The sequence below is a fragment of the Zootermopsis nevadensis genome, unplaced genomic scaffold, assembly GCF_977971745.1.
Source record: "Zootermopsis nevadensis isolate Lab colony 2312 unplaced genomic scaffold, Znev_1.0 Znev_ptg000009l, whole genome shotgun sequence".
Classification (NCBI taxonomy): Eukaryota; Metazoa; Arthropoda; class Insecta; order Blattodea; family Termopsidae; genus Zootermopsis; species Zootermopsis nevadensis.
The window spans coordinates 2,184,504-2,200,870 of NW_028259141.1; the positions used below are offsets into that span (position 1 = coordinate 2,184,504).

Below are 16,367 nucleotides of genomic sequence, written 5' to 3' on the forward strand. Positions count from 1 at the left end.
CACATAATAGTATTTTTCTGTCTGCCCTAAATATCTGATATACTGGTGTCTTTCCTCACTAGTTTATAAGGTAACACATGCCCATTATTTTGCTCTTAATTTTGAACGTCAGTTTATTGGACTATGAAGAACGTTTTCCAGTCTTTACTCATCAAAGTAGTGGTGATATCAGCTGTTTCATTTTTGTAATTCCCATATCAACTTTCAGAGGATTTACTGTCGGTCTGAGTATCTGCTACAAGTGTTACGCACATAATGGATTTTGTTGCGTTTATTATGGTGATTGAAATACTTTCAGGGTCACATACAAACCTATTACACATAAGTGGCTTAAAATATTTGTCCTCTTAACTTACCTTCAAAGGAAGACAATATTCCAATCTGATCAAAACATAATGTCATTTTGAGTTATATGCTCTAGTATCAAAAAGTACAATGTCTTCATTATTAATCTCTACAAAAAACAAATTTTCATTATTTATAACTAAATAACTAGCTGGCTTAGGGAACTTGAATGTTCATCAATGTATTAACAAAAACCCTCCATCGGTCCCTGTCCTGGGCCAACAAAATCCAGTCTCCTTCAACTCCTATCTCCCATAGATCCCGCCTGAGATTATCCTCCATCTACGTCTAGGTCTCCCCAGAGGTCTCTTCCCCTCAGGCTTCCCAAATAGTGGACCCAACCAACCAGATGGCTTACCGAACCTGAATGTTCATCACCGAATTAACCAAAACCCTCCATCGGTCCCTGTCCTGGGCCAACAAAATCCAGTCGCCTTCAACTCCTATCTCCCATAGATCCCGCCTGATATTATCCTCCATCTACGTCTAGGTCTCCCCAGAGGTCTCTTCCCCTCAGGCTTCCCAAATAGTGGACCCAACCAACCAGATGGCTTACCGAACCTGAATGTTCATCACCGAATTAACCAAAACCCTCCATCGGTCCCTGTCCTGGGCCAACAAAATCCATTCTCCTTCAACTCCTATCTCCCACAGATTCCACCTGATGATATCCCCCCCATCTACGTCTAGGTCTCCCCAGAGGTCTGGTCCCTTCACGTGTCTCGACCAATACCCGGTACACACCTCTTGCCCCCATCCATGCCACGCCCATCTCATTCTTCTCGACTTAATCACCCTGACAATACTGGGAGAGGAGTACACATTTTGAAGTTCGTCATTACGTAGTTTTCTCCATACCCCATCGTCTTCTCTCCTAGGTCCAATTATCCTCCTCAGCACCTTATTTTTCATTATTTTACAAAAAAATTATACATTTCTGAAACTGTTCTAATGATTCCTGTTATGGACTTCTGACCTTTCTTCCCTGTGCGCACCAAATAAAGTTCACTTCTGAGATGAGCATTTACAGAGTGTAATGTGTACGAGGTGTATTAAAAAAAACCAAACTTTTGCTATAAAGACTTAGTGCTAATTTTACAACATTTTAAGCTCTGTAAGATTTGAGGTTTTCACAGCGGTGAGTCTGAAGATTTCCGTCTTCTGGGTTGTTGCGCCGTGTAGTCTGGTCGATGCTAACCAACGTTTCAGAGGTCTTACTGCCTCCGTCATCAGGGCGATGAATATGCCAACAGACCCCATTTTAAATGGTCGAGGCTCCTGCCACGACGGAACCCCGTTAGCATTAGCAAAATTTCCGTTTTTTAGTTTAAGACCGTATACCATTTCCAGCTATGCGTTTTGTGCGCAGGAATGGTGTTACCTAGCAAGGGACGATACCTGCGCTTGCGCAGGACTCCGCCCTTAGTTAGCTTTTTTGGTTGGTGGCCCTATTGGCATATTCATCGCCCTGATGACGGAGGCAGTATGACCTCTGAAACGTTGGTTAGCATCGACCAGATTACACGGCGCAACAACCCAGAAGACAGAAATCTTCATACTCATCGCCCTGATGACGGAGGCAGTATGACCTCTGAAACGTTGGTTAACATCGACCAGACTACACAGCGCAACAACCCAGAAGACAGAAATCTTCATACTCTGATGACGGAGGCAGTATGACCTCTGAAACGTTGGTTTACATCGACCAGACTACACAGCGCAACAACCCAGAAGACAGAAATCTTCATAGTCATCGCCCTGATGTCGGAGGCAGTATGACCTCTGAAACGTTGGTTAACATCGACCAGACTACACAGCGCAACAACCCAGAAGACAGAAATCTTCACTTTAAGCTCTGTCCCCTTCAAAGTAGTCCCCTCTACTGGTGATACACCGTTCCCAACATTTCTTCCATTGATGGAATGCTTCCTGGAACGCACTTTCTGTGATGATGCGCAGTTCTCTTATCACATTTTCCTGAATCTCCTCTATGGTTTGAAACGACGTCCTTTCAAAGTGCTTTTAAGTTTGGGAAACAGGAAAAAGTCTGCTGGGGCTAAGTCCAGAAAATAGGGTGGATGGGGCACAAAGGTTGTCTGATATTTTGCCAGATAGAGGAGCGACCCGTGAGCCGGCGCATTGTCGTGGTGCAACATCCAAGTCTGGTTTTCCCACAATTCTGGCTAAAACTTCCTGGTAGAACTGTTTGTTTACCATCTGACCACGTGGTACAAATTCATGATGGACAATGCCTTTTCCAATCAAAAAACACAACCAACATCACCTTGACATTTGACCGACTCATCCGTGCTTTTTTTTGGTCGAGGAGACCCTTTCCCCACCCACTGCGACAATTGCATCTTGGTTTCAACATCATAGCATAAACCCACGTCTCATCTCCTGTTTTGATGTTCTTAAGAAACTTTTCATTACCATTTGCATTGGCAAGCAGTTCCTGACTGATTTCAACACGGTTCTCTTTCTACGCGCCAGTCAACAAATGCGCGATGCATCTGAAGTTTTTCAGTCAAAATTTGATGGCAAGATCCTATGCTGACGCCCACTTCGTCAGCAACGTCTTGGATAGTTAAACGACGATTTCCATGAATCACAGCACGAACTCTGACGACATGGTCGTCGTCTGTTGATGTGGAAGGTCGTCCAGGCCTGGGATCTTCACCGACCGACGTTTTGCCCTCTTTAAAACGTTTAAACCACTCATAGCACTGCGTTTGGCTCATACAGTCCTCCCCGTATGCTTGGTTAAGCAACTGAAATGTCTCTGTAAAATTTTTACCAAGTCTGCAGCAAAATTTCACACACACATTCATTGTCACATTGTCACTAATCCGACGAACAGCTTGTGCATGTGCTCAGTTCAGCGGATGTAGCTCGACGACTAATGTTCATAGCAGAACGCGGCAAATGGCAGTTTGTCGTCAAAACCTGCCGCTAGGTGCGCTCAGTAGCTGCAGCACACTCTCTGTCCCGGTTGGCACGCTATTTACAAAGTTCGATATTTTTTCGAACACGCCTCGTATTTCAAATATGAAATTGTATTGTACTTGAAGTTTATTACTTATGTGGCAGAGGACCCAAACTTGGTTAAATACTTCGTAGTAACACTTCATTTGCTGTTAAGATCTGTGACTCATCAATCACTTTTGTTGAATTTTCCCTTGTTTGCATTTGAACATTAGGTATCATCTTCCTCAGCAAAGTTTCTTGACTCATTCCACTCTGGTACCACACGATCGCCATAATAATCGATAACTTCTAGTTCGGGTACAGCAGCCACAAGTTCTTCTAAATATTTTCCACACATGTAGCTACACTGCTCTAGATTCAATCGTTCGAGGTGTGGAAGATGTGAAGGTACCAATTCAAAATAACCTGTACCTGTCAACAGAAGACAAACATAACCTTGAAAAACAAAATTCTTAAGTCAATTGAATAAAAATTTTCTTGGATATTATCCATAGTCTAATAAATATGAAACGTAAAACGACGTTTCGGAGATGGGACTCTATCTCCGTCTTCAGGTTCCTACACAGTTGGGCCCACTAGATAGAGCTAATCCCTATCTCCGGACAAAGTAAAAAGTGAAAGTCCCAGAATAAAAAGGCATTACCACACCATCCATAGAGTCCCATCTCCGAAACGTCGTTTTACGTTTTATATTTATTAGACGATGGATAATATCCAAGAAAACTTTTATTCAATTGACTCTTCACCATCGTCAAGAAGTTTTAGATTTAAAATTCTTAGTGCTGCTCAAATAAAAATGTACCTGATAACAGCAAGATCTGTTTTAATAAGAATAAAAAATTGGACAGTAATAAAGATGGAGAATTTTTCAAATAAAATACTGACGGGAATATCTGAACCTAAGACAGGCAAAATAACAAACTGCTAAATATTATAAATAAGGGCCTTCATATTTATAATCTTTACAATCAAATATCATAGAGGAGATTAAATAAGGAAGGATAAAACATACACAACATATGGCAATAAGATCACATATGAAACCTCAGAGAGACAAATGTGAAGAAGGAAAAATAATTTCAAAATTAATGTTAAATAAGTTAATGAAGACACGAACTGGTAATATACGAGGCGCGTCCTCAAAGTAAGTTTCCCACTCGTCCCACAGCTAGCAAACCTTATATTGCGCGAAGCGACTGTGCGTACGTGATAGAGCAATGACGTAGCATGGCGCATGCACTAACGGCACCTCCCGCGTTCTCACAGTAGCATCGTTGCAGCTGTTGAAGATGGAGGTTCTTATTCCAGCTCCCGCCGACTATGAAGTGCGGTCAGTGATAACGCTAGGCCGCACACGGTTCGACGGACAGCAAGTCTCCTGCAGGAGTTCAGCTGGGAGGTGTTTAATCATTCACCCTACAGCCCGGACCTCGCTCCCAGTGATTTCCATCTTTTCCTACACCTCAAGAAATTCCTGTCCGGTCAGCGTCAGCGTTTTGAGAATGACAGAGAGGCGGAGATGGTTGTCACACAGTGGTTCCAATCCCAGGCGGCAGACTTCTACGACACAGGTATTCAAAAGTTGGTCCCACGGTATGACAAATGTCTCAATTCCGGTGGCGAATATGTTGAAAAATAGCTGGACACTTGCTGTATCTGTTGCAATAAATATTTCCATGAAATTGTGTTTTGTTTCTGTAAACGGCCCCAGGGAAACTTACTTTGAGGACGCGCCTCGTACTAGCTCAGTAGAGGGCAACTGATCATCTGCTGGAGAAAGTTATTGTAATCACAATGTAACGATCTCTGGCATCACCAGTGTGCATCATAACGTGCCCCAGCTTGAACAGAAATGCATTGCTGTTATTGCCAGCTCTTCATTTGAATTTCAAATGTGAATCACGCAATCACGAGCTCATACCAGCCACAGTACATTCCAGCAGACTAGGTGCAGAAAGAATCGTTAGGTTATTTAGTGGAAGACGCTTGAATGTTGACCAATGCTGCTTTGAAGTGGAGTGCTAAGCACTGATTTGAGGGATCATCAAATTGGTAACGCACACATACCTGTAATGTGTATTACACCCAGAAGATCCAATACACGCAGCTCACTGCAATGAGTGACTAGAATCATGATGCCGGCATCTGTTACCTCCCAGCACCAACAGAGTGACAGATTTCTTAATTGTACACACCTGTAAGGACAAACAAAACTTCACAAAAAGTGTATCCAATGAAGGACTCTTACTTTTCGAACGAGTTCTTTGTATGTTTGTATGTTCATTTACTGCAGATATAAATTTACTGTTGTGAAGATAATTACACTGAATACAGCCATAAATGTGTTTTATTTTTATAGTGAAATATCTCTAGTATGAATTATATGGGGCAGATGGGCAGTTTTAATTTGGCACTAATGTGGACAACAGACAAAAAGCACAAGATGAACAAGACAAAAAAAAATATTATTATTATTATTATCCCATCTCTTCACCACTCTACAGGGTATGCACTTCCATGCACCCTAGACAGACCTTGTCCCTAAGGTACATAGGGCAGCAGCTATTTCCGGGATCCATATTGTTTTTAATATGTATTACATGTATTATATAATTTTATTTTACGACAGCGTCTTTCGAATGATGTATGAAGTTCCCAAAATGGCAGTTTTCTGAAGTTCCCTGACGTTGTGTTCGCCCGGGATGTTGGCCAAATATTTCCTGAGCGTTATTATTATTATTATTATTTTGATATATTTTATCAAAATGTCAGGGGTCTAAGAACCAAATGCAGTAAATTCATTGACAATGTTTTCGCTGGCACGTCCGGAATTTACTGTATTACGGAAACCTGGCTTAATGACTCTATATTAAGTTATAATATTTTTCCTGAATCCTATTACGTGTTTCGTGCCGATAGGGATTACGTAAGCTCCAATAAAAAACGGGGAGGCGGAGTGCTGACTGCAGTTTCAAAGTCTTTCCGTGGCGTTAAACGAAGGTATGATCTAGAAACGATTGAAGAGTGTGTGTGGATTGAAATTCCTGTTAGAGACAACCACAGTCTACTTATAGGGAATCATTACTTTGCGCCGGATTGTGATATAAAAGCAATTAAAAATTATCTAAACACTTTAGAAGTAAACCTAAACTCGCATCTCTATCGGGTGGTCATGTTAGGAGATTTTAATGTCCCCAATTTTGACTGGCTAAACGGCACCCCTTCCTCTAATTGTTATTACTATAGCAAAATTAAAGGAAATTCTCTTTACGCCACCTCCTGCTTTCTTGGTCTAAATCAGCGCAACGACTGCGTTCCTAACAATGCCCTGCTCGACCTTGTCTTTACAAACTTCAGCGATCTCAGCATTTCCCTTTCTCCTCACTCGCTGGTCCCTCCTGACCACTATCATCCGCCTCTTGTCCTTAATCTTAAACTAAGTCTTGACTATCAACATACCTCGCTTACTCCTCGACGCAATTACGGGAAAGGAGACTACTTATTACTTTACCATGCCCTAGAAAACTCTGACTGGTCTTGCGTTCTTAATGAAAACTCGGTTGATGCTGCAGTTAATAATCTCACGGCTACTGTGTCGAAGGCCATCAACCTAGCTATTCCCCTTGTAAAACCCAGAAATTCTGCATTTCCTCATTGGTTTTCCAAAACTCTTGTCTATTACATTAGAACGAAGAATGCATCTCTTAAGAAATTCAAAAAATCTAAATCTGATTATCATTATAGCGTTTTTTCCCACTATCGTAAACTAGTTAAATTGACTATTAAATCAGATAGATTGGTTTGGTTAAAAACTATTGAAGAAAATTTGAAAACCCAACCAAAGCACTTTTGGAAATATATTTCTAATTTCAAAAAGAAAGACCAGTCGATTACACAAATTAAAGTTGGAGACAGTTTTATCACGGAACCCCAGGCAATCGCTGAGGCTTTTGCTGACCGCTTTCGTTCTGTTTTTAACTCCCCTTCTTGCGTTAATGTTACGACTAGTTCTGATGTTTTGAATATTCCTCGTATCTCTGTTGATGATGTTACGCGGGCAATTAGTCGTCTCCGTTCGACGAAATGCGTCGGACCTGATAAGATTCCAAATTTCATTATAAAATTTTGTTCTGAGATTTTAACTCCTCTCTTACGCCATATTTTCAACCTTAGTTTATCAACTGGGAACTTTCCTTTGTTATGGAAGCGAGCGGCTGTTGTGCCGATTTTTAAGAAAGGCAACAGCGCCTTAGTATCTAACTATAGGCCTATTTCGATCCTTAATAACCTGTCCAAAATTTTTGAAAGCATTGTTCATGATCACCTTTCCTTTTATTTCAAATTCAAATTACACCCCAGTCAGCATGGTTTTTGTAAATCAAAATCTACGGTAACTAATTTAGTTACCTACCTTAATGATGTTCAGCCGTCGGTTTGTTCACAGGGACAGATCGACTCTGTGTATTTTGATCTTAGGCAGGCCTTTGATTCAGTCCCGCATTCTATTCTTTTGAAAAAGCTAAATAAATTTGGACTATCTTCTCCTTATGCCAAGTGGTTCCAAAGTTATTTATCATCCATATCTGCCTTTGTTTGTAATTTAGGACAGTCCCTTCTTTCTACGCGGTGTTAACTGGAGTTCCACAAGGCTCTACCTTGGGACCTCTCTTATTAAGTATTCTAAATTTCTCTTATTTGCCGATGACTTGAAACTATATCACGATATTAAATCTGTGCATGACTGCAGAGCTCTTCAAGCAGATATCGATTCCGTACATGAGTGGTGTAATGATAACAATATGGAACTTAACATAGAGAAAACCAAAATTATATCGTTCACACGTAAAACCAACAGTATCCATTTTAATTACATTGTTAGTGACTTTTTAATCTTGCGTACAAATTGTATAAAAGATCTTGGTGTTTTGTTAGACAGTAAACTGTATTTTCACTGTCATGTAAATTGTGTTCATTCCCAGGCACTAAGGACCTTAGGGCTTATTCATTTTATTACTTATAATTTTTCCTCTTTAGACAGCCTTGTTGTTTTATATAATGCTTTAATTAGGTCAAAGCTTGAGTATGCCACGGTCGTTTGGAATAATCTTACACAGACAGATTCTAATAAATTAGAAAATATTCAAAGAAAATTTGCCAGTTTATGCAATTACCGATTTTTCCAGTTTAATATCCCCCGAAAATATGAACTGATCCTATCTACTTTAAATTTTAGAACACTTTATTCCAGACGACGACATCTCGATGCGTTATTTCTTATTAATGTATTTAAGGGCAAAATAAATTGCCATTCCATTATGGACGCTGTTGGTTTACGTGTGCCGGCGAGGCAAATAAGAGAATTTTCTACTTTTAGTGTGAGCAGTGCACTAAGGCATAGTCCTTCAGCCAGGTGCGTCATCGCTGCAAATGACGTATGTAAATCTTTGGACGTATTTAGCACAAACATTGTCTCCCTTGAGCGAACGTTCTCAACAAGGGAAATGATCTAGCTTGGTTATCTGTCTTTTTATATTTTTTAAAGTTTTACAATTATATTAGTGTTCCCTACGTGGATTATTTTGTTTTTATTTATATTCCTTCATTTTTTGCTCTGTGTTAATATTGTTTCTATTTTGGGTTTGCCTGTACTTGGCAGTTATATTTAATACTGTATATTTATAAGTTTAGTTAATCCGTTTGTGTAAGATTTTTAATTTTTATTTCACTATTATTGTATATATTATCAGTGTTTGCCTGTTATTGGCTTCTTGCTGTTGGCAAACACGTAAATAAATTAATTGAATTGAATAATAATAATACACAATGGTGCAATAATTCTGAATCGGTGTCTTAACATTTGCAAAAGTAGTTCAGACGATCCTCTTATTGGGCGATAAATCAAGGTACCTAATTATTTCCATCATTTTTAAATGTTAGGATGAAGTGAAACACTGCCAAGAATTAATTGCCCTTCAAGTCTTCAGAGGCAAGAGACCACTACAGTCAGACACCTAAATATGCTAATTAAATTAATGTGAGATTTGACATTCCCATAGCAGTGAAGATGTTGACTGGTCTTCTGGGTTAACACTACATGGTCATGGAGTTAGATGGTAGTTACCAACATTTCAGATGCCTCTATCACCTTGAATATGAAGGCAATATGTTCCTCCAAAACACTGTTGACCACCTAGAAGACCACAATCAGCTTACTGTACCTGTTCGCAATCCCTTCCAAACCATGATCATCCAGACTGCTGCACTCCGACAGGTTTAGATCCACTATGCATGCCATGGCAGGTCGATGGAGGAATGTGGACAAACCAGAAGCAGTCAAATTCTGACCTTTCTTGAGACGCAATGACCTAAGTTCCTGAAGTGGCCCGATCCCTTCCAGCAACCCTTTGTCTGTCATCTCTTCACAGAAGGACACTTCCAGTTGCTGAAGCCTGCATCACATCGGTAATATCAGCTACATTATCCAGACAAACAGCTGGCATGAAGTGACGATGCTCTATATTTTTTACTGTGGAGGTAGCCATTTTAAAATTCTGGCTGAGACATGTGGATATTCCCATGGACTTTTAATGTTTCCTCAGTATTTCCAGCCTAATACCTTCAAATAGGCCATAACTACTTCCTTCTAGATATTGTAGGTGCGTCATATTGTGATTTATTTAAATAGTATTAAAAATTATATTAAAATTGGCCGTCAATCACAATATAAGATAATTAAAAGATTAAAATATCATTTTACGTTCCATATCGAGTACTCGATTTACATGTGGAACATTTACGACATGAAAATCATTAAAAATCAGTAATTCAGTTAAAAAGTTTATAACGTAACACCTGATGACGGCTATATATAGCCGAAACATGTCGTAAATGTTCCACATGTAAATCGAGTATTCGATACGGAACGTAAAATGATATTTTAATCTTTTAATTATCTTATATTGTGATGACGGCCAATTTTAATATATTTTTTAATACTATTCCTTCTAGATGCTTACAAACTAAACATTACTAACCATATTCCCATCTTGTTCAATTCTACATAACCTATGCAGATGAAACAGCATGGTTAAATTATAAAAAATAATTATAACCCTTTCCATATTCAAGTATTATTTAGCAGGGATGGCAAACCTTTCCACTGCTTGACATCAAATTTACATCATCACTTCTGCTACACGTTTACAAATAGTTGGCTAGTCTGTTTTTTTTTCCTGAGTGCCATGAATGGTCTCCCTGTTTGTAAGACAGTTTTTTTAAATCTGGTTTTATGAATTTCTCGGATAAAATAACTCATAATAAGTGGCATAAGAAAATATAATTTGTAATCTTGTACAGTGGATGCAAAATATTCCTGAGCTTGAAATAATTAAAATCCACAAATTATTCGATTAACGAAGAAAATACAAAGATGCATATTTTTACAGACACCACAGATCAGAGTTCTGTGATTTTCTTAAGTCATCAAATTAATCAGCTGAGGAGGACAGTTAAGTCAATAAAGTGACTGCAGATCGACTCCTAGCAAGGGCATGATTTTCTCTGTGCTACTCAGCAGACCAGTTCTGTCACCCAACCAGCTTCATATGCACTGGGAACCAGAGTGTATTTTTCTGGGGGATAAAACAGTCAGGGTATGAAGCTAGCCACTAACCTCCACTACTGTGATTCAAAAGGTTAGAGCCAAACTGAAGGAGCGTATAGAGGGACTCGAGAGAGAACAACTTCTGAACAGGAATCCATGTCCTCCGAAATTATCCTGAGTCAGTCGTGGCCACTGAAGGTAGGGAAGTCTGATAACATACCGCTGAAAAAATCGTACTTTGTTATTCTCCTACCAGCTTAGTTTTGTTTTTTATTAATGTACAAGGATTACACCATGCCACGGTGGTCTAGCGGTTAGAACGCTGGCCTTGTAATCCTGGGGTCTCGGGTTCGATTCCTGGCGGTGCCCGAATTTATAACTTGTGTTGGGCAAGGCCGTGGTCTAGGCAACACGGAGTTTTCCTCCGTGGCATCCCAACAATTACTCCATTCACACACAGAAGAAGGCAATGGCAAACCACTTCTGGATCATCTGCCAAGAACGTGTATGAACAGGTCCCAGTCTGAGAAAAGGATGGAAGGATCCTGTTCATATGGACCTGTCGTCAGACAGAACACTACAAATAAAACAAGGATTACATTAGCAATCTTACAAACCAAATTTACAAAGTGGCATCCTCCACATTCAATGCAGGCATTGCATCAGCGAACGAGACTCTGGCGCACCATTTCAAATACCCCAGGAGTCCCACGGACCACGTCAGATGCAGCAAGTATTCTGGCCAAAATTAAGCTAGTAGGAGAATAGCAAAGTACGATTATTTCAGAGGTATGTTATCAGACTTCCCTACCTTCAATGGCCTCGACTGACTCAGGATAACTTCGGAGGACATGGATTCCTATTCGAAAGTTGTTCTCTCTGAGTCCCTCTATACGTTCCTTCAGTTTGGCCCCAACCTTTTGAATCATCCTGTATATCTAGAATGCATGGGCTTTACTTCAATGACTGTGGAGACAACCCTGGTCATCCAAGCCCATACTTTTTCTAAGCTATCCCAGCCCATAAATAAATATGTAATGCAAATTAAATCGTTCATCTTACTGTGCAAAAATCAAAGTGCATGTTACCTGGCACAATTATTAAGGTAAGAAAATGCAACATCTGTGAGATCTTCCCCATCTAAGATCAAAGATGTCAGCTGGCCTCCAACTTTTCTGATGATACATATTACATCATCATCAAAGATCTTTGTCACATCATCCAAGTTTAGTTTCTTCAAATTCTGGCAACTTTCCACAATATCACAGACAGTTTTCCCTGTTAGATCCTGTTGAAAAGAAAACATCTTTTTATACTTCAAGTGGAAAGGTACTTATCAGTATTTACTTTTATTTGTGGTTTGTTTAATGACCGTCTGTGACTCAGACAATAGATTCTTATGTATCGGTAATGTTGCATTAATGATTGTATATTCATAGGATATGGCCACGGTGGTCTAGCGGTTAGAACGCTGGCCTTGTAATCCTGGGGTCTCGGTTTGATTCCCGGCGGTGCCCGAATTTATAACTTGTGTTGGGCAAGGCCGTGGTCTAGGCAACACGGAGTTTTCCTCCGTGGCATCCCAACAATTACTCCATTCACACACAGAAGAAGGCAATGGCAAACCACTTCTGGATCATCTGCCAAGAACGTATATGAACAGGTCCCAGTCCGAGAAAAGGATGGAAGGATCCTGTTCATATGGACCTGTCGTCAGACAGAACACTACAAATAAAAACAAAATTCATAGGATGAAGTGCATAAAATGAACACAATGGGGAGATTGTGTTGCATGTTCCAGATCTAAAATTACTGAATGGATTTTGATGAAATTTGGTACTGGAAGTCTATATTAAAGAAAGATGGTAAAGAAGATTAAATTTTGCACTAAACTGGCCAACTTTGCGAGAAATTAAAAATCAAACTGTCTACCACATTTGTCAAAAGCAAAAAATGATATGTGGTATAAGGTACGCATCTCCATAAGATCTGTAACTTTTATATGAAACATATTTTAATATAAAATGTATTTTATATGTATAAATCGGTTTCAGAGCGTCTGACGTCACCTTCCGTTCCCCAAATTTCTTCTCCATTCTCCTCTGTTGTTGGTTTGTTCCTCTGTAAGGCCTCTGTCGCTCATTGCTTTTTTAGTGCCTTCTCCCCATGTTCTTGGCGGCCTTCCGCGTTTCTTCTTTTCTGGAGGTACCCATTCCATCGCTGCTCTCAGTAGTCTTTCATCTTTCATTTGTTTTACATGGCCATACCAAATCAGTTCTTTCTCTCATTATATCTCATACTCTTTGGCTGGTTATTCAGTCTCTTGTGGAGAAGTGTATTTAATAAACTACAAATTAAAGAACTGTTCATGCTCCAATGTAGTGTGATATCACTACTACTGAACAGCTGTATGCACACGCATATCATGGAATAGCTCAGCCAACAACATATCTGTATACTCAATAAATGAACCTCAGGACCAATAACAGATACATAATTCCAAAGATGCATTCAAAAACCATGTACCCCAAGCCTCAAAGCTACAGATCATGTGAGAACTGACAGATTGTTTTGTAAAAACTGAACAACGCTTACAAAAGACCTGCACCCGAGATAAACAAGATTGTGGCAATAAAATGTTATACAAGGTTGTGCCACTTCTTAATATACAATCCCATGTAGCCCATGTTGACCAAATGCACAGTTGACTTGATGGAGTCCATAAGCAGAGAGTAGAGAGTACAGGGGGTGTTGGTCAGTCGTAAACGAGCTACAAGTGAGTAGGCTTATCTACTTTGAATACATTTAAAAGTATTAAACCTGCCTCATTTGATAGTTCCCACTTTAGCCACCAGATCAAAGCACTTTAATGTCAACCTCACAACATTCCTCATCCACAATTTCTTTATAACTGCTTACAGGATATTCAGAATATCATTTTCAGGTCGTGCAGAATAGCATAACCGCCACATAATATTTAATCAAAATCCGCACAGTGGCTCTCAAGTTGAATCAACTAGATAGACATGATAAGCCCGTTGTGCAGTCTTGCTATGTATTTTATGCAAATAACACAATAACTAACTAACTAGAAGGCTTACGAACCCGAAGGTTCATCACTGAACTAACCAAAGCCCTCCGCCGGACCCTGTCCTGTGCCAACAAAATCCAGTCCTATCTCCCATAGATCCCGCCTGAGATTATCCTCCCATCTACGTCTAGGTCTTCCCAGCGGTCTCTTCCCCTCAGGCTTCCCAAATAGTGGACCCAACGGTTCATCACCGAATTAACCAAAGCCCTCCACCGGTCCCTGTCCTGGGCCAACAAAATCCAGTCTCCTTCAACTCCTATCTCCCATAGATCCCGCCTGAGATTATCCTCCCATCTACGTCTAGGTCTCCCCAGAGGTCTCTTCCCCTCAGGCTTCCCAAATAGTGGACCCAACCAACCAGATGGCTTACGGAACACGAAGGTTCATCACCGAATTAACCAAAGCCCTCCACCGGACCCTGTCCTGGGCCAACAAAATCCAGTCTCCTTCAACTCCTATCTCCCATAGATCCCGTCTGACATTATCCTCCCATCTACGTCTAGGTCTCCCCAGTGGTCTCTTCCCCTCAGGCTTCCCAACCAATACCCAGAAAAATAACACAATAACAGCACTAGGAAATAAACATCCAAAGACTAGCAGAGAGGATCATGGCAGGGAAATAGTTCACATAAATTCAAGCACGTCACACATGGAGTACAAAGATAAGATATGCATAGCAATCTACCTTACAATGTGAAAGGTTCAGTCCTGAGAGTTTCTGTAGGCGTGGGATGAGCGAATACCCAGCATCTGTAAGTGGCTTACAACCCTTGAGTACCAACACTTCCAGATCAGGGTAGAAGGCTACAATATCAGTCAAGAGGCGAGTGCTGTCCTCACCAAGATTGCAGAATTGGAGAATCAGTTCATTGAGATAGTCACAGGTATCAAACAGAAATTCCAAAAGTTGAGCTGCATCCTCACGTCCGTAGATGTTGAATGAATGCAGTGCGGGGACATCTGTTAATACCTGCCAGATATTATTTTATTAGCACTGTAATCTGGCCACGAATAAAAGAAATTCTATGACAAATATAAAATACCTATTTTCCTGCAGATGCTTAAATGTACATGTATAAAAATCATGCATATGAACAAAAACTGTTTACACATTAAATAGCACTTTGTGCCAAACACGTTTTGACCTCAAGAGGTCATCATCAATGGCAGAAACATTAATTCATTAGTCTATTAAAATCATACATTTTGTGAAACAATGGTTTGTTATAAAGCACTGTAAAAGGTTGCACTTTATGTGATACCACACTGAACATTTAATTGTGCATGAGTTGGTGTATTATCTAAATTGAGTTACTCGGCTTAATGTCCACTGTAATACCCATGCAACGTTGAAGTTCATAATGCAGGCACAGACAACGCAACCACGGCCTGATGACAAAGGCAGTATGACCTCTTAAACGTTGGTAAACACCTACCATACTACATGGCGCAACAAACCAGAAGACAGAAATCTTCAATGGAAGCTGACTTTTTGATGCTTCTGCACATCAACTGTCACATGCCCTTGTGAGCCAATAAGATTCAAAGAGTAGGTGTATAAAGTATTCAATTACTTAAAGCGTAAAGCAGAACACCATCTGCCTTCATCTATGTTGGTCACATTAGCTTTTTGTAGCGCATCCAAGCATATATAAAAAATAAAGAATGGTCGGAGGAAGAGCATGTATTATGTGCATATGACTGTTACCTAAACTTCTGCAAGTATCAAGTCATAATTACAGTGGGATTGGGTTCTATGAATAGTTTACTGAGAAGAGTCACTTTGCTTGTATTAATGACAACTTAAAGCAACATGCTTCTGTCCATACTGGGAATCAGATCCATGCATCCAATCCGTAACTTCAGTTTAGGATAGACAAGGAAATTATGAATCACTTTATACACCAAATAGCAAGACTTTAAAAAAGCTGATTTTGGCTTACCTGTACAACCCTCATGAATTCAGAATCATAATTACATTTAAGGGAAAGTGATTTCCAGAGTGTTCTGTCTCTTGTCAGAGCATTCCACCGCTCACACACTTTGGAAATTATGAGGCATAAGTCCTCTGGTCCAAAATAGGATAAAATTTCTAGGAGCATTTCATCCGGGAAGTCATTTAGAGACTTCTGTTGACCAGTGGAAACAGGACTCATAGCAGTGTGACGTGTCGCCTTGAGTGCAGCTACAAACTACGAAAACAAATAGTTGCTTGCAGTTTCAAATAATTTTTGTACAGTGTTTCTTGTAATTTATTGAAAGTAATTCCATGGTTTCCACCGTAAACTCTACGGAAAAAGACGTGTTAATATATTTCTGTGGTAAAGTTTGCAAACGTTG

At 39.9% G+C, this 16,367-nt stretch overlaps 1 protein-coding gene across 1 annotated transcript; it reads right to left on the reverse strand.

The window, feature by feature from the left end:
- Positions 1-256: 256 nt before the first annotated feature.
- On the reverse strand, positions 257-16,363 carry LOC110836940 (F-box and leucine-rich repeat protein 13). The gene is made up of 6 exons (XM_087345784.1): positions 15,971-16,363; positions 14,713-14,997; positions 12,025-12,224; positions 9,552-9,782; positions 5,401-5,528; positions 257-3,744 (listed from the first exon to the last, which is right to left on the reverse strand). Exons 1-6 carry the CDS (start codon positions 16,181-16,183, stop codon positions 3,542-3,544), a joined length of 1,260 nt encoding a protein of 419 aa, XP_087201910.1. The 5' UTR covers positions 16,184-16,363; the 3' UTR covers positions 257-3,541.
- Positions 16,364-16,367: the final 4 nt, after the last annotated feature.